General features: G+C 38.5%; 1 protein-coding gene across 5 annotated transcripts; it reads right to left on the bottom strand.

Annotated features, from left to right (window-relative positions):
- Positions 1-2,495: 2,495 nt before the first annotated feature.
- On the bottom strand, positions 2,496-25,234 carry LOC143031125 (uncharacterized). 5 transcript variants are annotated; one of them, XM_076194606.1, is made up of 2 exons: positions 25,184-25,234; positions 2,496-5,065 (listed from the first exon to the last, which is right to left on the bottom strand). In XM_076194606.1, exon 2 carries the CDS (start codon positions 4,797-4,799, stop codon positions 3,252-3,254), a length of 1,548 nt encoding a protein of 515 aa, XP_076050721.1. In that variant the 5' UTR covers positions 4,800-5,065; positions 25,184-25,234; the 3' UTR covers positions 2,496-3,251. The 5 variants fall into 5 exon arrangements, 3 of the variants coding, with proteins under 3 accessions (XP_076050721.1, XP_076050720.1, XP_076050719.1); XM_076194605.1 differs by lacking the exon at positions 25,184-25,234 and adding an exon at positions 24,833-25,014; XM_076194604.1 differs by lacking the exon at positions 25,184-25,234 and adding an exon at positions 8,205-8,336.
- Between the last annotated feature and the right edge of the window lie 1,769 nt (positions 25,235-27,003).

The following is a 27,003-nucleotide window of genomic DNA, read 5'->3' on the forward strand; positions in this document are numbered from 1 at the left end:
AACAACAAAGGAAAATCACAAAAATTTTAGACCTATTTCAAGACTTACAGAATATATATATATATTATATATATGTGTGTGTGTGTGTATTTACCTAGTTGTATTTTACGGGAAGGGGAGCTATGCTCGTAGTGGCCCGTCTTCATATCTCATTTTATCTAAACTATTTTTGAATTCATGTATTGTTTTTGCACACACTACTTTCTCATCTAACTTGTTCCAACTGTCTATTACTCTGTGAGGAAAGCTGTTCTCTTTCAGATCTGTGTGTGTGTGTGTATGCATGCGCACGCGTCCTTTATATACAAAAATGAAATATGTGGTACACTTGGCAAGGTCACCTCAGAGGCTGCTTTTCTTTTGTCACAGTTACCAAAGTGACCAAATGTCTGGGATTTTGTCCTGGCGTGGGTGTGGATGAAAAGCCCCCCTCCCGTTCCTGCTCATAACCTTTCCTAGGTTCTCGCCTGCTCTCGGGTGTCTGTCCTGCTCATCCTTTCCCTTGCCCATCTGAAATTAGGGTTAAGTGTGGTGGATCCATTTATGTTTTTGTCACTAGCCCACACATCCAAAAACAGCCTGCTACCTTGTTGCTTTTCTACAAAACCTCTGCACCCCCCCAATCAAAGTCATGTTTGAATATTGCCGAACTCTGGTCCCTCCTGTTCACTGCTCTGTGATGTTCTTGCAGTCTTGTGGCCAGCTTTTTCCCAGTCTCTCCAATGTAGTGCATGTTGCAGTCCATACACTTCACCTCATAGACTGACCCTGCATGGCCATCCTTGCACTCTCAATTTTTGGCCTTCATGAGAGCATCGTGTAAGGTTTTGCTTGGTTTATGTGCCACATTGAGCCCACATCTCCAAAGCAGTTTTGCCATAATCTCAGAAACTCCCTTCACATAAGGGATCATCACCCTTGTTGTCTGTGGTATCGCACTTCAGTCATTTTCCCTTTGTGGTGCCATCCACCTCTTCACCACTTGAATTGGGTACCCATTGGCCTGCAATACCTTTCTCAGCCTGTTCTCTTCTTTTAGTGAGCCAACCAACACACTCTCTCTGCCCTGCTGCACAACATCTTCACCACATTCCTTTTGTGACATGCCGGGTGGTTGTTCTCATAACCCAACAAGTGGTCGGTGTGCGTTGACTTCCTGTAAACACAACTTGATGAGTTTCTTTTATGTGTCACCAGTACATACAGGAACAGCAATTTACCTTCCACCTCCTACTCCATCTCAAATTGGATAGTCTCGTTCTTAGAACTGAGATGCAAGAGCAAACTGTCAACCTCTCCTTCCTTCAGGACTGCAAATATGTTGTCTACATATCGTACCTAGAGCTTCAAGGATGTTGGCACTGCTAATAGGATCTCCTCCTCGAGGCACTGCATGGTGATTTCAGCTAGTATTACTGATACAGATGAAATCATGGGAGTCCCAACTCTCTGATGGTAAACAATGTCTCTGAACCTGAAGAAGGTAGAATCCAGGCACCAACTTACCAACCCCATCAGTTCCTCTGGTGATAGTTTCTCGTTTTCCAGGAAGCCCCACATCCTCTTCAGCACAAGCAGGATGGATGACTTTACCAGGTCTTGTGGTAACAATGTAAACACATATCTTACGTCAAACGAAACCATCACATCATCCTCCTTCACACTGATGCCTCAAATTTCCTCCAGGAACTTATTTGAGTTCTTCAACATCTGCAACAAGTTCACCACCACTGGCTTGACTTATTTGGTCATCATCAATGCTAAGTTGTATGGGGGGGGGGGGGGACCCACTGAAGGCAATGATGGGTTTCAAAGGTACTCTGTCATTGTGCACCTTAGGTAATCCATAAAACTAGGGAATGATGGAATCCCCTGGCCTCGTCTTGTTCCACCCCTTTTCCATAACTGTTTTTCTTTTAGCTTTCTCAATTCCCCTTCAACCTTTTTCTACAGCTTCAGTGACAGATCTAAAGACAAAAATCTCACAGGTATTTCTGTCCTGGAGCAGAGTGGTGGACTTTGTCTCAAAGTCTTCTTTGTGCATGATAACAGTGGACCGCCAAGTGTACCACATGCATTGCTTTTTTATATATAAAGGAGAATTAACTGCCTCTCCATTGTAACCCCTGAGGATGATCCCCAGAGGGAGTTCAAAATGTCAGGATTAAATAATCTGTTTCTGAGTCCAGTGCTTTTTACTTTTTTCATCATGGTTCCTGAACTCCAGCTTTTTTCGTACATATATGTATATGTATAAAATAGTACATAAATAATAGTGATAATAATAATGATAACAAATATAAATAAAAAATAATAACAATAATATATAAAAATAACCACGGTAAAGTCTTTCCTGAAAAAGCTCACCATTGAGGAAGCTTCAATGCACGCTGCCCAAGGACTCAAAGAAGGATGTGTTACATGCTGACAAATCAATTGACAACTACATTTCATACAGCGCGGACAAATGCACTAGAAGTTGTGGTGTAATATATTTCAGAAACTATTTGACCAGGAAATTCTTTCTCAGGAGGTACTTAAGATAAACAAATACAATCAAAACTACTACTAGAAAGTACAAATTTTTCTTGTCTCAGTTAATAATAAAAACAAACCACTCATCCAACATCATGGATTTATTCTTCAACAACAATGAGCAAGAATCATATGCCATCTGATATCACAACTGAGAAGACTCCATTAAACTGTGGGTGTTATATTTCCAGTGATTCAATAAACACTGTTGAATATATTATCATAGTTATATCTACAGTCACAAATCATATGTAACAATGGTGTATACTCCAGACAACCTTCCATAATACTAAAGTAAACAGAACTGTATCCATCACGATATGCAGGTATCTATAGCCACCAGTCATGTCACTCTCTAACATTCTTGATGGCTTTCCATAATTACATAAACATTCGGAGTCAACCAAAATTTACAACTGACAGTATTTGTGTGTGATGAAATAGTCAAACAGGTCTGTAACAGTGGGTCAATACTTAATAGCTGAACATACCATCACACAGAAAAGTTAAATCTCTCAAGTCACACTGGAGGGGCCTCTCACCAGCATAGGTGATAATGCAATACTTGAAATCAACCTTTCGTGAGGAAGTGTGAATGACAATGTGACATTTGAAACAAGTCCTTCATGAAAAGGCTGAAAAGGCTTCTTTCCCCTATGGCTCACCACATGACACCTTAGATTACTTTTCCTCATGAGAAAGGTGTATCACACAGGTCACACTTTAAGTGCCTCTCGATTGTGGGTCCCCATGTGTCGATTGAGACAATTCTTTCTTGAGAAAGCTGCATTGCAAAGGTCACACTTGAAAGGCTTCTCTCCAGTGTGGGTCATCACATGCCGTTTGAGAGAACTCTTCTGTGAGAAAGCAGCATCACACAGGTCACACTTGAAAGGCTTCTCTCCAGTGTGGGACATCACGTGAAGTTTGAGACCAGTCTTTCCTGAGAAAGCTGCATCGCACAGGCCACACTTGAAAGGCTTCTCTCCAGTGTGGGTCATCACGTGATATTTGAGAGCACTCTTTTCTGAGTAAGATGCATGGCACAGGTCACACTTGAAAGGCTTCTCTCCAGTGTGGGTCCTCATGTGATATTTGAGAAGACTCTTTCTTGAGAAAGCTGCATTGCACTGGTCACACTTGAATGGCTTCTCTCCAGTGTGGGTCATCACGTGACTTTTGAGAGAACTCTTTTGTGAAAAAGCCGCATCACACAGGTCACACTTGAAAGGCTTCTCTCCAGTGTGGGTCATCACGTGACAATTGAGAGAACTCTTTTGTGAAAAAGCTGTATCACACAGGTCACACTTGAAAGACTTCTCTCCAGTGTGGGTCATCACATGACATTTAAGATGACATTTTCTTGAGAAAACTGCATCACATTGGTCACACTTGAAAGGCTTCTCTCCAGTGTGGGTCATTTCATGATATTTGAGACCCCTCTTTATTGAGAAAGCTGCATCACACAGGTCACACTTGAAGGGCTTCTCTCCAGTGTGGCTCATCATGTGTTCTTTGAGAGAAGTCTTACGTGAGAAATATGAATCACACAAGTCACATTGGAAAGGCTTCTCTCCAGTATGGGTCACCACATGTTGGTCGAGATTATTCTTATGAATGAATGATTTATCACACATTTCACAATGAAAAGGCTTCTCTCCAGTGTGCATCATCATATGATATTTGTGAGCAGTCTTTCCTGCAAAAGCTGCATGGCACAGGTCACACTTGAATGGCTTCTCTCCAGTGTGAGTCCTCATGTGACATTTGAGAGCATCCATTCTTGAGAAAACTGCAATGCACAGGTCACACTTGAAAGGCTTCTCTCCGGTGTGCGTCACTAAATGTCGGTTGAGATGATTCTTATGTAAGAATGATTTATCACACATTTCACAAAGAAAAGGCTTCTCTCCAGTGTGCATCATCATGTGATATTTGTGAGCAGTCTTTCCTGCAAAAGCTGCATTGCACAGGTCACACTTGAATGGCTTCTCTCCAGTGTGAGTCCTCATGTGATATTTGAGAGCATCCATTCTTGAGAAAGCTGCAATGCACAAGTCGCACTTGAAAGGCTTCTCTCCGGTGTGGGTCATCACGTGATATTTCAGAGTATTCTTTCCTGAAAAACTTGCATTGCACAGGTCACACTTGAACGGCTCCTCTCCAGAGTGGGTCATCTCGTGGTATTTGAGAACACACTTTTCTGAGAAAGCTGCATCACACAGGACACACTTGAAAGGCTTCTCTCCAGTGTGGGTCATCATGTGTGTTTGAGAGAATTCTAACTTTACAGCCTTCTCTCCAGTGTGAGTCCTCACCTGTCATTCCAGAGCACTCTTTCCTGAGAAAGCTGCATCACACAGGTCACTTTTGAAAGGCATCTCTCAAGTACGGGTCATCGCATGATACTTCAGGTGACTTGCAAGATTTGAGTGCTGCAGATGCCACACAGGATTCTCTTTATTATGTGAGGAATATACAGAATCTTCTGATACCTCTTCCAAGGAAATATTTATATTTACCCTTCAACCTGAAAGAAAATACACAATAAGTTTGACATCTAACTTTTTGAGAGTAACACAAGCGTATACAATGGGGCATTAACCAAAATACTGTAGAGGAAGAGAACAAATAACTTGTACTAAAGAAGCAGCTTGATGAAAGATGAAAAAAAAAACGAAGGTTGAACAATTACTAAAAAGTATGAGGTTGTGCAGAAAATGAGAAAAAATAAATAAAAGAGACTGTGACAGTAAAACTGAATCAGGAAATAAAAAGGAAAATGAGTGGCTGAATAAATAATGCAAAGATATAGAGGAGACAAGAAAAAGAGATTGGTGTATGATGTAGGACACAATAGCATAGTCAGTAATAAGAAATCTTTATCAAATTTTCATGGAGGACCACACATACACACCAATCAAGGATGTTGTAAATCACTGTTTGATAGAGTCATGGGAATCTGATATTTATTTCAACAGCCGATGACTTGTTTTCGATTTTTCGGAGATTCCTTACCTAACCTAACCTCACGGTTGCCAGGAAAACATTTCACAGAAATACCACTAGAAGCCTACAAATAAATGAAATGTAGATTTTTTACATCCTTGTGGGAGAAGTGAATTACTTCTAGTCAGTGTATCCTAACATGTCACTACCGACACTTAGGATAGGTTAGATTCAGCTGCCCCCCCCCCCTTTCCACTGTCTCACTAATCACCGACCATACCCAAACAATGATGGTTTTTGCTCAAATGCCCAATTTTATTTAAAAAATTAGCATATGGTTCCATTATTTGACCTATTTTCTTTAGAATGTGCGATTTCCATGTAATTTGATTAAAGAGAAGTTACGTTTTTATCCTCTGCAAAATTACCGGCCATAGCTACGAATACCATCCGACTCACTAATAACTGACCAACGCCAACCAAACCTGAACAAGGACGATTTTTGCTGAAATGCACGATTTAAATAAAAAATTAGCATATGGTTGCATTATATGACCTATTTTCTTTAAAATGTGTGATTTCCATGTAATATGATCAAAGAGAAGTTACACATTTATCCTCTGCAAAATTACCGTAACTTCTCTTTGATCAAATTACATGAAAATCACACATTTTAAAGAAAATAGTTCAAATAATTCAACTATATACAGTCTATTACACTAATAACACAATAGTAAGAAACTTAATAGAGTGAAGTTTGATCCATACCACCAGTAATCATAGATGGCGGGCTGGACGGTATTCGTAGATGTGGTTGGTTATTTTGCAGAGGATAAAAGCGTGGCTTTTCTTTGGTCAAATTACATGAAAATCACACATTTTAAAGAAAATAGTTCAAATAATGCAACCATATGCTATTTTGTTACGGTATTCGTAGCTGTGGTTGGTCATTTTGCAGAGGCTAAAACAAATTCTCTTTGATCAAATTACATGAAAATCACACATTCTCAAGAAAATAGGTCAAATAATGCAACTATATGCTAATTTCTTATACAAGATTGTGCATTTGAGCAAAAACTGTCATTGTTTGGGTTTGGTAGGCTTTGGTCGGCTTATGGTCGATTTGGTCGGCAATTAGTGAGACCCCACTTCCATCAAATACTAAAACAAGACACTGTCAGGGTAGCTTGTTGAGTTATAGTTATTCAGAGTAAACAACCACTTCAAATGAGTTATAAATATTTTGCTTAAATATTTGTGCCCCATTAGTCAACATATAATTTAATTCTTTAGGTGACTGGTAAAGTGAAAATTAACATGAAAATAATAAGGCACAGGAGTGGATCAATAAACATTACAAAGGAAAAGAAGCCACATGGAAAAAAATCGGAGCATCATGGAACATACAATGACACAGATAAATGGAAATATAAAATATTAGTATTTTTTGCAGAGGCCTACACCCATCCAATAACCAAGGATGTCAAAAATCAATGTGTGATTCCTTTATTGGCTTCCCTTTGACAAGAAACACTTCCAACCCCCCCCTACACACACAGGATTGAGGAGTGAACAAGGCAATGTTGGCAGAAACAGCACCAGAAGAATATAATCAGATTCATAAGAGGTTTATCTATCAGAATATGATTTAGTCAGTCAAACCATGCCAATCCTTACCTACAGCTAGGTTAGATGACACTCACCCATCCACCCCTTCAATTCCATCAACTAAAACAAGGAGCATGGTGAGAGTAGCTAGGTCAGTTTTGGTTAATCAGTCAATTAAAGTGAATTGTAATTAATTTTTTGTAAAAACTTAATTGTGCCCATGGTAATCTTACTCATAAATCACAAGGACAATATAGGCCTACTTTTTGGTTATTTTATGAAGAATGGTGCTATTTCTGGAACCTTCTGATATAAAGTAAATTGATTATTAACATTTTTTGAGGCAACAGTTCCTTTTTGCAAGATATTTTACTGTATGTATTTGAGGTATTCCAGTTCAAAGTAATTGATAATACTCCTGTAACCCGTAAACTTTGCATTAAATAGAATTTGCCGAGAATATAGTTACCTAAGGAATGTATCACCTAATTTGTGGGTTTGAATATATGGTCATTGCATACCTATTATGCATGAATGTAAACAATAAATAAGCGCTTTGACAAGACTACATTCTGCCCACCAATTACTAAATAGCCAGTGGTCATGTCACATGTGGAACTAACATCATGCCAGGCAACATCACGTAATGAACAGATAATGAAATAACCTCTGCCACACAATAAAAACATGTACACGATTGACGAGTGTCCATAATCAGTGCACAGTGAACTGAGATATTTGGAAGTTAATTTCTAAAATTGGATTTTTGTTCTGAGGAAGACGATGTGGCGGCCCATCAAGAAGAGTGTAAACAAAGATTAACTATATTGCCGACATTGATTTTTAACTTAATTTGAATATGTTTATTGAGGAGTCTCAATATAAAAAGTTTTATAAAATATACAAATTATACTTCAGTGTTGATTTGTCAAATATAATGCAATGAGGGCTATTTTTTAAATGCACTGTATGTTACATATGATACATGTATTCATACATTATAAATTAAGAACTAAAAGAAATTAATATCAACTTTTAATGCTGATAGAACAACATACTGTATGCTAACTAAATTAACCTACTTCACAGACAAAAGGAAGTACCCTACTTACATTATAGCCTATATAGTAGAACTGAAGCTTTAGAAAGGGCTGTAGAGGGCCTCAAAGAGGAGAATCGAGTTCTTCACTCGAAGACCCAAAACACAGACGGCAAACCATGTTTGAAACCTGGGTGGGAAACAGTGACAAACAAAACAGAGATGGCAAAAAGCCCTCACCAGGCCTGCTTGAATGCAGAAATTTTCAAGCTCTTACAGGTGTACAAGAAGAAGAAATGAAGATGATGCAGGAGAAGAAGGGTAGGGTAAACTTACTCACTACGGTAAATAAAAAAATAAATAAATAAATAAAAGATGTATAGAGACACTCAAAATTAATAAAATACCAGGGTCTGGTGGTTGGCATCCAAGAATGTTAAAAGGAATGAAAAATGAGATTGTCATTCCACAGCGGTGTCGCCAGGAATTTTTAGTTGGGGAGGCTAAGGTGGGCCTGAGCAAATTTTATGGGTGGCTTATAGTACTATAATTTCCGCGTTAGCGACAATCTGAAAGGCGTAGTCCAAGGTCCACCATGGGGTCAAAGGGGCCGGCCTAAGATCCTTGGTGGGGTCCAGGGGCACCGCCCTGACGGGAGCTCTGCTAGGATTTTTTGTTGGGGGCTGAGGAGGGACTCAACATGTTGACAAGGGGGGAGGGGGTCTCAGAAAATAATCTCAGATGATGATCATTCATGAACATCTGAATATGGGAGGTATACCATGCTGTTTTGATCCCGGTAAAAAAAAACTTGACTTTCTAACCTCACTTATCTATTGTTCGAGTGAGGTATATAGTTTCCAAACCCACTGCTGGAAATCTATTATTATCACTTCACTGAGCTGCTATTCCACTTAGGTTGCAAAAAAATTACACGGTACTTTGGGCAGGATTATAATCAAAACCCCCTCTACATGCTCTGCATGCTGTGACTGGGGTTTCTTGAGCTGGATTAAATGTCTATGAATGGGGTATTATTGTCTGTTAACCTCTTCAGTACGGGCCAAAATCTCGCGGGCAGCATTAGCTGCCAGACGTACGATGTGTCGTAATAATACTCGCATCATAAAATATAGTCACCGCTTATATTGATCGTTCTCTCTTTCACCCGTGAATTTTGATAACCATAGAAAATGTGATGACAGTTTAGAGAGTATGTCATTACGCAGGGGCAACTACAATAAATATAATCAAGACGCCGATATGGCAGCCTCATGTATCCACTTGCTCCTCATGCCGCCTACGTATGCGGCACCGTATGGAAGGGGTTAATCATCAAATTGTATAACTGGATAAGGAAGGAAATCAAGTGTATATTTTTATATAGTATTGTGGGCCCTGGCATCTAATCACCCTTTTAACCCATGTAGCATATACATCTGTGTAAATTGCTTCATGAAACATTACTTGAAGTAGGCTATATTTCTTCAATTGTCGAATAAACAAAAATTGAAATAAAAACAAAAACAAAAAGGTTTTATGGTTTGTAAAACATTTATATGAATGAAAATGAAATTCATATATAGCTGAACAAACACTTTTGAAACATAAGCACTTCCCTAAAAACTATTTACATATTTCGATAACAAAAGTGTAATCCTCTTGCTAAACTTAATTGCAAGTTGTTCCTTAAGAATAGTTTTAAAAACAGATAGAAATACATGTTTTCTTCATTCAGTGTCCTTCATATGAAAAAGCCAGTAAATCCTTGATGTTTTGAAATTTCATGGATTTCGACCATAAACAGATTAAGTTAAAAAAAGAAGAGAAACTCACAATGATATATCTTAGGAAATACATCGTTCCACCTACTTTAAAATGATATGCCTATTCCTATGGTTGGCAGCAAATGCATCGATAATCATAGCCCTGTCTAACATCTTTGCTCTTTGGGAATTGATGTTTAATACTCCAAGATTACTGGTACATTTGTCACCGCTACTGTTACACAAGTAGGTTTTCAGTTGCTTTAAGCATGAAAAGCTTCTTTCACATGATGCTGAGTTAACTGGAAGAGTAACATTAATACGCACTAGCTTATACAAATCTATGAATGCATCTTTGTACGGTTGGAGCATGATGGCATGTTGCATAGTTGTGTCCACTTCCATTCCCTGCTCCTGCTTTCTGGCAGTCAACCTTCTTAGTTGGTGCAGCTCTACGGATAGATTTTTGTCCTCCACCCCGTAATTTGCAGCCATTCCTGATAGCTTTTCCTTGTTAAAAAAGGTTGGATTATTGGGGTTGAGGGCAGATACTCCAATAAGTACCTGACATGCATTGCCGGAAAACCTTCTTCTCAACTCACTGAGAAACTTGTCTATCACGGAGTAGTAAATCCGTCTCTTGGTAACATCGGAGTCATTCGAATCATCATCTTGTCCTATGCCGGATGTTATGACAAACTCATCCAAGTATCGTGGGGCTGCCCTTTACCTCTGACGTGCAAGTTGTCTGCGAATCCCTACAGTCTGGCACAATTCTTCAGCATGATTTCGTAGTTGCTCCCAACTCTCTTCGTTTCTCATCTCTGTGAGACTAGACATCACTGCTTCAACCAAATCAACTTCTGAGGCAAGCTGGAGATCGGGGGACTGGAGTTGATCTGACAAGGTTTTCGTCAAATGCACCAAACTCTCCATGAACACCACATTCGTCACAAAATGGTGATCCAGAAGGGCAGTGAGTGACCTTGCTCCACTGGCCCTGTCCACATTTCCCCCTTCCATTAAATGTTTTAGGGTTGCAACGATGCCAGGCAGTGGAAAGTACGTATACAGTTTTTTGTATAATTATGCATAAAAATGGCCATATATCAATAGCAGCACCACAATATAAAAACAGATACATGAAGTGAAATCATCTCCATATGGGGAAAACGATTTACAAGATTGAAACAGCAAGTTGAAAAACCTCAGCATGTACAAAATCACAAACAAACCCACTACCAACCAAACTGAAACTGCATGAATAACAACCACGAAATTCCTCAAAGTGTTTCCAATCAAACTGATTGAAGTTTATAGTTGCCAAGAACGCAATTTCGCCTAAAATATGCATCTTGCTTATGAACACTACATACCAAACTTGCACGGACAACGAAGGCTGTAAAATTGAAACCTCAATTGATTTTATTTTAATTAATTTGAATTGATTTCATCATCTATTGCATCTTTAAGAAATTACTCAGTCTCATTAGTCATTAATATTAGTTATATCTGGTTTTCCATATAAATATGATCCATTCATATTGGCACCATCTCAAATATGACAGAAAAAATCAACGTGGGTAGAGGATAAGAATGAATGCGAAGAAAAGTTTAAGAAGAGGTAAGAACTATGATGAAGTTTGGAGTGTGACAGAGGTCAAATGTGATATAACTTGGGTGCGTCGAATTTATATATATATATATATATTTATATATATATCATATATATATGTATATATAATATATATATACAGTATATATATATATATATATATAAAATTCCACTACAATAATGTATTGTAACCTATTATAAAGTATTTTTATATTATCAGTATTAAAGCAATGATTATTATTAACTAAAAATGTTTATCAGCATAATCATTAATACAGTATAATTTTGTAGTTTGAAATTATTTTTAAATGGTCTCTTCTACTCCAGCAGTAAACATTCACCGACCCCCTCTTGACCCCTTGGCTATTCATTGACCCCTTGGATGTTCCGATCGTCCCCTGTGGGGTCGATATCGACCGCTTTGAGAACCCCTGGTCTATATACTTTGGGAATACTATTGTCGCCTGGCCATGCCCTGATTCGTTGCATAGTCTATCGCAGATAGGCTATGCATATATATGTCACACATTACAGATAGGCTATCTGTAATGTGTGACATTTCTACAACGGGTTACAGGTGATTTGAGGCGTGGGTCATATACAATGAAAGCAGTTGAACTTGCATAACGCCGAAATAATACACATATATTGTCCTCATTTCAGATGGGGAGGGGGTTAATGGTAGCGCTAGCGCTGATGGCGGACAAATTTTTAGACCTGGCCATTAAAAATTCCACTTAATAAAATCATTTTAACGAGTGTTTCAATTTGCTCATTTCAGTTAGGGGGGCTAATGGGGGGCTGACCACTTTTTTGGGGTGGCTAAAGCCCCCCCCCAAGTCCCCCCTTGGCGCCGCCACTGTTGTTCCATTAGAAATTATTTTCAAGTAATCCATCATATTCGGAGATGTCCTAAGGGAATGGAAGCTAGCTAACATTACTCCCATATTCAAAAAGGGGACAAAAAGAAACCAAATATCTATAGGCCAATCGTAGGAAAATAATGGAAACTATCATCAGAGATGCTATCAAACATCATTTAGAAAGTAACCGTTTGATAAATGATAACCAGTATGGTTTCAGACAGTAAGTACGATTACAAGTTATTTGGAAACTCGTTAACAAAAGTGGATAGTGAAAAGGATCTCGGTATAATTATCAGTAATGATCTCAAATTATCTAAGCAGTATACTTCAGCCCCTGAGAAAGCAAATAAGATTCTAGGACTGATTGCGCCATCTTTTGACTTCGAAGATCCATCTTTCATTAACAAGCTCTATAAATCGTTAATTCGTCCACATTTGGAATATGCTGTTTCTGTATGGTCACTAAATCTCATTAAAGACATTAGACAGATTGGAAAAAGTACAATGGAGAGCCACAAAACTGATTCCAAATATAAAGAATAAATCATATGAAAATCGACTAAAACATATGAATCCGTTTCCCTTAAAAAAAGTGTAGACTCAGAGGTGACTTGATACAGGTCTTTAAAATTCTAAAGGGAATTGACATCAAAAGTGACCAAATTTTCACACTGAATGAGAATCAGACAAGAAACAATGGTCTCAAACTGTCCGGAAATAGATTCAATTTGGAAGTGAGTAGAAACAACTTCGCCAACCGTGTAGTTAATGAATGGAATATACTTCCTGCAGAGCCAGTGTAATGTAGCTCAGTTCGAAGCTTTAAAAATTATTTAGATAAACACCTAAGCAAGATGCTGTAATGATTATAATTTATCTTATATTATTTGTTTTTGTTTTGTTATCATTTGTCTGTTTGATTTTAATTTATTATTAGTTATATGTCAATTTATTATTATATACTATTTACCTGTTTGTTTATTATTCAACTATACCTATGCATTTATTTATGTATTTTATTTGTTATTTACATTATTATAGTTTTCATCTATTAATCTATTATTATTATCATTTACTATTTACCTGTTTGTTTATTATTTAACTATACCTATGCATTTATTTATGTATTTTATTTGTTATTTACATTATTATAGTTTTCATCTATTAATCTATTACTATTATTATTATTTTTGCATCCGATCTAGATATGGACCAAAAGGTCTCCTGTCGGCATGCTCCACCTTTGTAATCCTTAGCAGATGTGAAATGGGGTAAGAGTATGACAGAAAACTTTGAAAGCAATAAAAAGATGTTTTGGAAGGAAATTAAAAGAGAAAAAGGAGGCAAATCAAGTAGAGAAGAAAAGGTAAAAGGTGCAGATGGAGAGATGATAATGGAAGAGAAGGCAGTGAGAGGAAGGTGGGCAGAGAATTTTAGGGAGTTGCTAAATGTGAAGGAGGATAGGGAGGGAAAGGTAGTTGCAGTGGGAAGCGCTAAGAAAATGAGAGGAATGAGTGAGGAAAATGGAGGAGAAATAGGGAAGGATGAAGTGAAAGCAGCTGTTAAGATGATGAGAGCAGGTAAGGCACCTGGTCTGGATGGATGCCATGCAGAATGTCTGAAGAAAGGAGGTACAGTGATGGTGGACTGGCTGGTGAGGTTGTTTAATGTTTGTTTGAGAGAGTGCCGGAGGACTGGAGGAGTGCCTGTATAATTTCGCTTTACAAGAGAAAGGGGGACAAGTGTAAGTGTAGTAGTTCCAGAGGGATCAACATGTTGAGTGCAGTTGGGAAGACTTATGGGAGGGTTTTGATTGAGAGGATTGGGAAAGGAACAGAGGGAGTAATTGGTGAGGAACAGTGTGGATTTAGGACAGGTAGAGGGTGTGTAGATCAGATTTTTGTGGTAAGACAGATATGTGAGAAAGCTATAGGAAAAGGTAAGGATGTTTTTTGGGCTTTTATGGATCTGGAAAAGGCTTACGACAGAGTAGACAGGAAGGCACTGTGGGAGGTTTTGTGGATATATGGGATAGGAGGAAAGTTTCTAGCTGTCAAGAGTTTTTACGAGAGTAGTAGGGCATGTGTCAGGATTAGAAATGGAGTGAGTGGTTCGTGGTAAAGGTGGGACTTCGTCAAGGGTGCGTTATGTTGCCCTGGCTGTTCAACTTGTACATGGATGGGGTGGTGCTAGAGGTAAATGCAATGGTGGTGGGTCAGGGATAGGAGGTGGTTAAAGAAAATGGAGAAAAGTGGGAGGTGAGCCAGCTGTTGTTTGCAGACAACACTGCGCTTGTGGCAGGATCGGAGGGATTGAGGAAGTTGGTGACAGTTTGGGAGAGTGTGTGAAAGAAGAAAGCTGAAGATAAATGTTGGTAAAAGGTGATGAGATGTACAAGGGGTGAAAGTGGCAGCAGACTGAAAGTGAACATTAAGGGAGAGCGACTGGAGGAAGTGGATAGTTTTAGACACTTGGGTGCAAATGTGGCAGGAAAGGGAGGAGTGAATGTGGAGGTAGAATGTGATTGAGAGAAGTGAGTAAATGCCTCAGTGGATTGAAAAGTGTAATGAGAAATAGACATCTGGGAATGGATGCTACGAGGTTATATGAAGGAGTGATTGTGCCAACAGCATTGTATGGGGCAGAAACATGGAACATGAGAGAGGAAGAGAGAAGGAGTTTGAATGTGTTTGAGATGAAATGTCTGAGAAGTATGATAGGGGTTACTAGGCTAGATAGAGTGAGAAATGAGGAGGTGAGGAAAACAGGGGTTGAGAGGGAGCCGGGAGATAGGGTTGATGAAAGAGTATTAGGATGGTTTGGACACATGGAAAGAATGAGTGAAGAAAGATTAGTAAAAGAAGTGTGGAGGGAAGAGATGGAAGGAGTGAATATGAGGGGGCATCCTAGAATGAGATGGATGGATGGGGTGAAAGGGGCATTACAAAAGAGAGGAATGTCTGTGTAGGAAGGACGGGAGAGGACAGAAGATAGGGGTGAATGGAGAGGGGTTGTGTATGGATGATAATGTGATGCATGAGGGGGAGTGGGTGGGGCATGGGGGGTGAGGAAGTATGTACAGTATGAGAAAAAAAATTAACGCAGCCCGAAGGGATTTCACCCTGCATAGGTGCTTTTTACTGTGTTTCAACCAGGTGCCAAATCATAAATTGAAAATTGGTGCTTATTCTATTAAATGAATTTAGGTGCCTCAACTTGAAATGATCCCCCAAAAGCATACATTTTCATATTTTCTTGTCATGCAAGGCAATATACAAAGCTCCCCATCCCACCACTTCAAAAAGTAAAAATCTCCCTGAGATTTTAGGGGGAAGGCGGGGGAGCACTGGTTTGGGAAAGAAAATTGGATCACAATGTTCAGATTGATACATCTTCATTTTCTCAATTAACTGTTTTGACACAATAATGGGGATCTTATCTAGAACATATTTGTTGCATAAGAATTCATTTTGTGCTGCACAAATTGAAATAATTTATGTTTCCAGTATTTCTTTAGAAGTGTACACCTATGTGATAGAACATTAGAATATAAAATACTAATTTTGTAAATTATAATACATCAATGTAATATTTTTCTTGGCAGAAATCAATATCAGAAAACACTGCTAAAAGCTATGCACAATTGAAGTTGCATCAACTCCTTTAGATACCATCTTTGTTTTCATAGATTCGGAGGTTGAAGATGACAATGACAACCTTAATGACCTCCAGAGTTACAAATACCACATTACCAAATGCAGGTTAGGTTAGGTATGTTGGGTTAGCATAGACGAATTTCTACTTTAATTTCTTCAACCTCCACATCTTCCACAACAAAGATGGGTACATTTTTAGTTGGTAGAAATCAATAACAAAAAAACTGCTAAAACCTATTTACTAAAGAAATGAAGTCGCAGCAGTTGAATGATATGCCAGGTTTGTTTTGATAGATGCTGAGGTCGAAGAAATTAATGGATGATAAATCCATCTATTCTAACCTAAGCTACCTTACCTAACCCAACCTACCTAACCAATTTACCTACCTATCTTAATCTACCTAACCTATATAACTTAACCTATATTTAGTAATTTGGTACCTCAAATTCTAAAGATCATCCAAGTCATCATCACAGATGCTGACGGCCTGATTATTATTGTACCACAGGCAATTAACAGACAATGGCAGAACCCCATGTTCTCTCATAAAGTCCAAAGAAGCCGTACTGTATTTGTACCAGCACTTATTAATGTCACCTGAAGTTGGAGAACACCCAATCCACAACATGAAAGCCATCGTCTAATTGACAGCAACTGAACTGGACAGACAACAGCATGGCGTCTGGACCGTATCCTAGAGGTTTCATTCATTAATAGGTTTGCTTGTAGCAAGGTTTCTGCCAAGAAAATCACATATTATATTCATGTATTATAATTTAAAATATTAATATTCAATTTTCTAATACTATATCCTAGGGGGTGTAGTATAGAATATAGCCCCCGCCACGTCGGCTGCGTGTCGTAAGAGGCGACTAATGCCGATCCCCGGGCGGGGCTCTTGTTTCCCCGCACAGGGCTTCCTCTTAAACTTACTTTTCCACTCCTCTCTTCTCTTCCGCTTGCTGTTCCATCCCTCCGACCTAATTTTCAGCCGCCCCTCTCAGTAGCGGCAAAAGAAAGCCCTATGGCGATGGCTAGTGACGATGGGGGCAGGAGAAGGTGATCTCTGGAAGCCTCTAGTCACGAACTACACATAGGCGGTGTGGGCAAGATAAATCGCTCTCGTATTGGGATCGAGGCAACAGCACGGTTCGGTAGCTACCCACATGACTGAGCAGCCCTACTCAGGATCCACTCTGCTCACCCCACATGGGGAGGGGGCTAGAAAAGGTGCCCCAAACATAGTTTGCCTCATAACCACCTGACTGGGGAACCGCCCCCAGTAAGGTCACCCTCACTGCGGTCAAGACAAACCCTCAAAAGAGAACTCTCCTAACGCTGACGACCTATGCATGACCAAGGATATGAGCAAGGCCTCTACTGGTTCTAGAGATGAAAGTCCACAGTCTTTCATCACACTGGAACCCTATTCCGCTAAACCACAGCGGAAAAATAGAAATAAAGAAAAGTCTTCACCGGGACACCAGGATGACAAAACAGGTGTCAAAAATGTAAACGAAAATTTAAGAGTCATATTCAGCCCTAATGTTGGTTTAGACTTAAATTATAAAGTTTGTTATGAGACAGCAAAGAATTTTGGACCTGTAGAACGAATGAAGTTTAAGGTTTCTTGTAATGAGCAATTTTTTAATCTCTATATTACATATGAAAAGGCTTTTTCAGCCCGAGAAGTAATTGAATATATAAAGAAAAAGGAAGATGAAGACCTTATATTCTCAAGACAATCTAAATTACTGGATGTTAGAAATATTGATGATGAAGATGGTGATTTTATTCCTAAAATTTCTGAACCAAATGGCAAAGATCCAAAGAACAGGAAAATGCAAATTCCCATTTGGCATATCGCTACATATAAAGAGGGACAAAGTAATCTAATAAAGGCCTGGGAGAATCTGGAAGAATTTGTAGGATCCATTCCAGATGGAAATGTAAAAAAGTATGGAAAGAAAATATTAATTAAGGCAGTCAGCAAAAGTCAGGCTATTTTATTATCATCTTTTAAAGATCAACCTAGCAATGTTGTAGAGGCCATAACCCCTCATAGATCATTTAACACCGCTAGAGGGGTTGTATACTGCAAAGATTTGTGTGACTTTAATGAAGAAGAGATCCTTAGACGATGTCCTGATATTATATTAGCTGTAAAAAAACTTAAAGGAATTAATGGTGCCATACAGCTCACTTTTCATTCACCTTACCTTCCAGACTATGTAAAGATTAGTCGTTTAAATTTACAAGTTAAGAAATTTAAAGCACGACCTATGCAATGTCATCATTGCTTTGACTTTGGTCACATTAAGGAAAAATGTCCTAACAATGCACGATGTTATATATGTTCAGGTATGCATGCACTAGGTGAAACTTGTGAAAAAGAAAGGTTCTGTTTTCATTGTAGAGGTGGCCATTCACCAAATTGGCGTCACTGCCCAATCTACAAATTTGAAGGTGAAGTGCTAGAAACAGCAGCCAATGAGCACATCAGTTTTGCAGCTGCTAAATATAAGCTTAAAAGAAACAAAAATCCACCATTTACCTACGCAGATGCTGCCAAGAAGTCTAACAATGATCCTAAAGTTCAATCTGGAATGAATAAAAGGGATGCCCCTGTTTCATTAGACAACACCTCTACAGTTCATAGCGAGAACACAATTGTAGTTCTACCCACCACCTCTTCCAAGCCTAGTGTCCTTCCAACAACCTCCTCACCTTCAGTCAAGCAAAAAACCAACATCTCGAAATCCAAAGATGGATTCTGGACCCCCCCTAGACCAAAGAAAGGTAGACCAGCTTCTCCTCAAAATTTTGTATTAGAAACATCTAATAAGTTTACCGCCCATGATCCTTTTGGACCATCACATTCTACTACACCTTTTAAAGATATGGCATCATCCAGCTCGTGCTGTGAATTGAATTTGGTAGGTGCAGACAACTCTAATCAGATGCAGAGTGGAACATCACATTTCAAAAGCAGTATTAAACCTTTGGGCTCTTCTGAAATGGAGATTTCTACTGACAGTAATTCCGGGGTTAGACGGGTAAGTACCTCTGAATTGAAAGGAAAAAAAAATTGAAAAATCTAACCCTCAAAAGAATAAACAAGACATAAAGAGAAAGACATTATCGCCTGATTCTAAAAGTAAAGATCAGGGCTCCAAGGTAAAGAGACTAAATTACAACTTCAAGTCTTTTAATAAAAATACCCCAGAATTCCAGTCCAAAGATAATTTGGCTGGATCCAAGAAAAAATAAATTATTTTCACGTTCAACATCCTCCAATGGAACTGCCTGGGTCTTCGTACTCGAGCAGAGGAATTGAAAGTGCTGATGAAGGATAGTAATCCAGGTATCATTTGCCTCCAGGAAACAAAACTTGGAAATACATCTATTAATCCTGGGTTGAATTACAATATTTACACCTCCACTCCTCCTCCTGGAGACAGGGCACATGGAGGAGCTGCAATTATAATAAATAAAGGCATTCAGCATGCAATTGTGAGATTAAATTCACCTCTTCAGGCTGTAGCAATTAAAGCTATATTGGGAAAATCAATTACTGTTTGTTCCATCTATCTGCCTGGTGCAGCTGGTGTCACTAATGTAGATCTACAGAACCTTATTAATCAGCTTCCTCCTCCATTCTTAATATTAGGAGATTTTAATGCACACAATCCACTATGGGGTGGAAATGATCGAGATATGTATGGCAACATTGTTGAAAACATTTTGAATGCAAATGACATTATCCTTTATAATGATGGATCAATGACCTATCATAATATCCATACTAATACATATTCAGCCATTGATCTAAGCATAAGCTCATCGAATATTGCTATGGATTTTGATTGGTCAGTTGACAATTATTTGCATGGCAGCGATCATTACCCTATACATTTGAAATATATAGAAAATATCCCTACTTGCTCTCCACCCAAGTGGAAAGAGAAGGAGGCAGACTGGAATAAGTATAGGCAGGTGTTACAAATAGATAGGGAATTTGATTCTTTTGACTCTCATTTGGAGGCTTATTCATACCTATCAGAGAAAATCATAAATAGTGCTGAAGAATCAATACCTCAAACAGGAAACCAACCCCGAAGGCCTGCAGTTCCTTGGTGGGACAAGAAATGTAATGTTTTTCGTAAGATAACAAGAAAATGTTATAGGAGGTATAAAACCACTGGATCTCAAACATCCAAGATAATTTATCAGCGTGCATTGGCTAAGAAACGCCGATATTATAGAAAAGCTAAAAGAGAATCCTGGTTATATTATATCAATGGAATATCTTCAAAAACACCATCTCGATTTGTTTGGAGGAAGATTCGCAAACTTAGTGGAAAATTTATACCTTCACCTCTTCCAACTTTGAAAATAAACAACAATCTAATCACTGACCCTGGTGAGGTAGCGAACACTCTAGGGAAACATTTCTCAGATGTCTTGAGTCCAAACAATTATTCAGAAGAATTCCAACAAATAAGAAATTTTCAAGCTACCATAAATTTCGCATCCAACTCTTCAGAAGAGTATAATACAGAGTTCTCTCTAGAAGAACTGCATAGTGCGTTGTCTTCAACTGAAGACACGTCTCCTGGAGAGGATAGAATTTTGTACTCGATGATACGCCAACTCCCTGCTGAAGCTAAGCTCTTTCTCTTGAAAATCATCAATAAAATATGGAAAACAGGGGCTTTACCTAGGAGCTGGAAAATTTCCATCGTCATTCCAGTTCAAAAACCTTTCAAAGACCCCTTTCAACCAACCAGCTATCGACCTATAGCACTGACTAGCTGCGTATGTAAATTAATGGAAAAAATGATAAACACTCGTCTGGTATGGTACTTGGAATCTAAGAATTTACTTTCTCCCCATCAATACGGATTCCGAAAAAACCGAAGTACCCTGGATCCTCTTTTAAAACTCTCTAATGAGATCCAACAAGGTTTTGCTACACGCAAACAAACTATTGGAGTGTTTTTTGATATGGAGAAGGCTTATGACACCACTTGGCGACATGGTATACTTAAAAAGTTTTATAAAATGGGTGTAAGGGGAAATATGTTGAGATTTTTAAGTTCCTTTTATCTAATCGGTATCTCAAAGTACGAGTAGGAAACACTTTATCATCTTCCTTTTGTCAAGAGGAAGGGGTCCCACAAGGTAGCGTTTTAAGCGTTACTTGTTTTGCTGTTGCTATTAATGGAATAATGAACACACTTGGCCCCCGAGTTAAAGGGTCATTATATGTTGATGACTTTGTCATATATGTTTCATCATATGATGCCCTTTCTGCATGTCATGACCTACAAAGATCTATAAATAATACATCAAAATGGGCTTTGAATAATGGTCTTAAATTTTCTACCACCAAGACTGTGGCAGTACGTTTTACCAGAGGTAGACGTCAGGAGGAAGTTCCAAATTTGATTTTAAATGGGGAAATTTTACCTTATGAGGATGAAGTTAAATTTTTAGGGTTAACATTTGACAAAAAACTAACTTGGGAAAGTCATATAGATAACTTGAAGCGAAAAGTAAGAAAATCTTTGGATATTTTGAAAGTCGTGTCCAGTTTTGATTGGGGGGCAGATAAAAAATCATTACTGCGTCTTTATGATGCTTTATGTCGCTCTAAGTTGGATTATGGTTGCCAAATATATTCTTCAGCATGTAAAACAAGACTGAAGGAACTGGATGTTATTCACAATATGGGTTTAAGGATCTGCTCTGGAGCATTCAGAACATCTCCTGTGGAGAGTATTTATGTAGACTGTCATCAGCTTCCTTTAGACCTTCGTCGGGAGGAGCTAGGTCTACGATATCTAGCAAGAATTAAAAGTTCTCCAGAGAATCCAACCTTCAAACTGATAAATCAGAACCTGTCAGTAAACTATAGAGCTAATACAAAGCCTCTCCATGTTCGTTCTAAAGATCAACTGGGAAATAGCAGTTTGCTTGATGAACATATTTTACCTGTTAAATATCCAGACAACCCTCCATGGCTGGTACCAGAAGTTGAGCGTTGCTCAGTTAATATTGTCAAAAAGAATTCTCCTCCAGAAGTGGTTCGAGCAAAGTTCTTAGAACATGACCGACAGCATGTCAAAGATTTTAAAATTTTTACCGATGGCTCTAAATCGAATGAAGGTGTTGGTTGTGCAGTTGTCACCAGAGACCACTCGAGATTGGGACGGCTGTCCAATGCAGCGTCGTCATTCACAGCTGAACTAACAGGAATTGTCCATGCCTTAAAAGAAGCTTCATTAATTAAAGCTAAGAAATTTGTTATATATACAGATTTAAAAAAGTGCCATAGATGTTGTATGCCAGTTCAATACTTCCCACCCGCTAGGACAAAAAGCACAAGAGTGGCTACAATTCATTCACTCCCGTCATAAATCTGTATGTTTTTGCTGGATCCCTTCCCATGTGGGAATAAGAGGGAATGAAATGGCTGATGAAGAAGCTAAGGAAGCTAGTAAGAAAAGTAGAATTGATGTGCGAAAATTGCCCCATTCTGATCTGTATAAACCTATCAAGTCTTACATCAGACAGAAGTGGCAGGACCGTTGGTCTGATCCTCTTCTTGCCACTAACAGGAAATATAAAAGCATTAGGCCTAACACATCATACTGGCCTTCTGTGTTCCATGCTGATAGGAGAACTGAAATAGTCCTAAGTAGGTTGAGAATGGGTCATACCCATCTGACACATAAGTTCCTGTTAGAAGGACCAGATGCACCCGAGTGTGATTGTGGCAGTCCTCTGACAATTGGTCACATTCTGATGCACTGTCAGCTGTATGCTAGAGCTCGACGTAAATATGGACTTGCTGGCAAGCCCATGCCAAATCTTTTAGGGGATGACGCAGATGTAGCTGGACTAGTTAAATTTTTAAAAGAAATTAATTTGTTTTATAAGCTCTAACTTTTATGTAAATATTATCTAGATCTTACTTTATTTTATGTATTCGTTAATTCATTATCATCATATATATGAATTTATTTTTTTCAAATTTGTAAATTCATTTTGGTTTTTATCCATTCAAATTTTTTAATTCATTTTTGTTTTTATTCATTCAAATTTTTAAATTAATTTTGATTTTATTCATTCAAATTTTTAAATTCATTTTGCTTTTTATTCATATGCATAGTCTTACTATGCAACTTATCTTTATTTTAAATTCATTCCATTAACATCTCATTAATTTCAATTTTCATAAATTCATTGTGGCGCTGAATGATCATTTTGGTCCCAGTGCCTGGCCGTCGGCCAAAAACTCATAAATCAATCAATCAATCTAATACTATATCGCATAGGTGAGCACAACTAAAATGATACCTGCAGATGGTGTCTCAAGCAGTCAAAGGGGCTATCTTTGTGTATATCTTTCAGTAACTTTTTCTGTTATTGATTTTTGCCAAGAATAATGTATATTACACTGATGTATTATTATTTACAAAATTATTATTTTTCTATTTCTCTATTGTGTAGATGTGCACTTCTTAAAATCTACCATGTTTCCTGACAGAACCTCCTGGATTTGTGCCCATAAGTTACATTGAAATTGTACTGAATTCAGGTCAACTCAGCTAGGTACAAATGAGTCTACAGGGGGTGTACCATCGTGGATGGAATGTTTCCACTGCCATTTTGGGCGATTCATTTCAATGGGTTCTCCTCAGTTTGAACTCTGGTAGTGTTTGACTCATATGTGGGTGATTCAAAATGTCTTCCTGTTCTAGAAGTTTAGCTTCAGCTCTTTCAAGATTGAAGGATTTTCACCAATTTAAACATAAATTTGGATAGTTGCACTGGTAATTTAGTGTACTGAGTGGAAGACAGGGGTGAATGGAGAATGGTTGTATATGGATGATGTTGTGATGCATGAGGTGGAATGGGCGGGGGGATGGGGGGTGAGGTGGTGTGTGAGAGCAAATTTTGATGCAGCCCGAAGGGATTTCTCCCCATCTTCTCCTTTATGCGTGGGGGGAACAGAGAGGGGGGGGTCGCCGATTTAATGAAGCGGCCTTGCTGTGGATGTGCTGTGTCTTGTGACACTGCTTCTGACTCAGGGCAGTGGACAAGGTGCAGGGATGACCCCGTCATCCAGTAGGTGCTAAGATGAGAGGGAGGGTGGAGGGGTGTGGAGTGTATTCAGGGATGGAATGGGTGGAAATGATTTTATGCCTTTTCCTTTTTGGCTACCTCCCTTGCAAGGGGGAAAAGCCTTGGTATATGTATGCATGAGTGGAAATCTAAGGGTAAGGCAACTTCAAGATTGTTGTTAGTGATGTGGCTGTGCATTTGCTGCTGAAAAATGCATTATGGATCATCAGGTTTTGCTGCTAGAATACTTTTTTGATAGTTTCTTATCTTTTCTTATTCCACTGACACATCCATGAATTCAAAATTTCATTAGAATTGGACCAGTGGTTGTGTGTACTTCTTTGCCAAAATCTATACAAATTACCACCCTTTATTCTCACCTCTTGTTTTAAAGTCAGTCAAGCCAAAAATTCAGAATTGCAGAAAATTTAAAATTTTTGCATCTCCATTATTTTTTGAGCTATTTAAAAAATAAAAAATAAAATATTTTGTTATTAATGAAAAGGTCTTTTATATGCAACCAGAATTAAAGGGCTAAACACCAACTTGGTCCATCTACTCGACCAACTTAGCCCACCATGGTTAGGTAATGTAGGTTAGGTTGGGTTAGAGTACACAACTTTATCATACTTTAATTTCTTCGACCTTTGCACCTAGTACCTACTGAAACAAAAGATGGCGTCTCAAGCAGTCGATGAGCAGAGTTGGCGATGGATCAAGCTGTCCCGCAAGCTATCAGGCAACCTAAGTTTCATATTAGAACTTAATGAATGCTTAATTGTAAATGTTTATAGTTCAGCAAATCGTTTGACGACGATACTAAACAACGTAGAGAAAAAAATACACTAATTTCGCTTAAAGTTGTGTTAGCACCAAAACAACATATACTATAATACTGCACCAAACTTAATTTTAATTGCAAAATAAAAAGTATTTATGCATATACAAATACTAAACTGAAATCATTACGAGATAGAATTCAGCATTTACAATTACAACTTTCAAGCTTTCTCACCATTGCTGATTATTCCTAACTTTATCTGCTGTTTACATATTTCAACTTGCGATAAACAAATGAGCAACAAGAAGCGGAACTTAGAAAGATCACCAATAGAATATGAACAAAAACTATAAGAACATAAGAATGAAGGAGACTGTAAGAGAAACTAATGCCTATGTTAGACAGTTCCATGCCTATGCTAGGCAGTTTCATGCCCATTATCACTTGCCATCCCCATCTATAAATTTGTCTAACCGTTTCTTTAAATAACCGATAAATTCAGCGCTCACTACATAGTAACCAAGTCTATTCCATTCGTTGACCACCTTATGGTTAAACCATATTTTGCCTATTTCCTTCTTAAATCTAAATTTGTTCAATTTAAATACATTGCTGCGAGTCCACCTTTACCTCAAACCACTTACTCTCTCCATTTCTGATTCTAACACAAGCTCTACTACTCTAATAAAAAACTCTTGACAGCTTTCCTCCTATCCCATATATCTGCAATACTTCGAACAGTGCCTTCCTGCCTACCCTCTCATAAGTCTTTCCCAAATCCATAAAGGTCTAAATAACATCCTTACCTATTCCCAAAGCTTTCTCACATGTCTGTATTAGCAAAAAATCTTATCCACGCAACCCTTACCAGTCCTAAACCCACACTGTTCCTCACCAATTACTCCATGTTGCTCTACTAATCCTCTCAATCAAAACTCTCCCACAAGGCTTCCCAACTACACTTAAACTAATCCCTCTGAAACTACTACATTCACACTTGTCCCTTTTTTCCTTGTAAAGTGGAACTATACAGGCACTCCTCCAGTCCTCCGGCACTCTACCCTCTCTTAAACAAGCATTAAATAACATCAACTAGTCCACCATCACTGTACCTCCTTTTTCATTTTTTTTTCAGACATTCTGCATGACACCCATCCAACCCAAGTGCCTTACCTGCTCTCACCATCTGAAAAACTACCTTCACCTCATCTTTCCCTATTTCTCCTCCATATTTTCCTCACTCATCACTGTCATCTTCTTTGCGCTTCCCACTACAACTATCCTATCCTCCACTAAAATACTCTGTCCATCTTATTGCCGTCTCTTCTATTATCATCTCTCCGTCTGCATCTTTTACCTTTTCTTCTCTACCTGATTCACCTTTTCTTCCTCTCCCAATTTCTTTTCAAAACATTTTTTTTTATAAAAAAAGACCTTTCATAATCATACCCCGTTTCACATCTACTCTCCTCTTTGCCTCCTTTCTCTTATACTTTACTTCCATTTTCTTTTCTTTGTACCTCTCATATGATTCCCCCGTCGTATTTTGTAACAAATCTATCAATGATCGCTTCTCTTCTACAACCTTCTTTGCTTCCTCATCCCAACACTCATTACCCTTCCTTCTATTCCTCCCGTTCTCCTTGTTCCTTTGCACACCATCTTTGCACACCTTGTGACTTCCTCCTTTAACCATCCCCATTCCTCCTCCACTCCTAGTTCTAATCTATCCTCCACTCCCTCCCACTCCCCTCTCAGCTTCTTCTTGTACTCCTTTTCTTTCTCATTTAAACAGTTTACTTCAAGCACCTCCCTACCTTCTGTCTTTTTCTTCTTTCTCCATCTACCCTCCACTCTCAACTTACCTTCCACCAAAAAATGATCTGACATTCCCCCACTCTCTTTCCTTAGAAAATGTACATCCCTAACTCTTCCTATTATTCTCCTAGTTACCTCTATATAGTCCATTGGCTTTCTTCCTAAACACTGCATTTCCTATAATCAAGTCTCTAGACATATCTCCACCATCAACTCTCCACTTCGATTTTTCCGGA

Source organism: Oratosquilla oratoria, chromosome 12 (genome assembly GCF_046742065.1).
Source record: "Oratosquilla oratoria isolate Oo_2021 chromosome 12, ASM4674206v1, whole genome shotgun sequence".
In the NCBI taxonomy this organism is placed as follows: Eukaryota; Metazoa; Arthropoda; class Malacostraca; order Stomatopoda; family Squillidae; genus Oratosquilla; species Oratosquilla oratoria.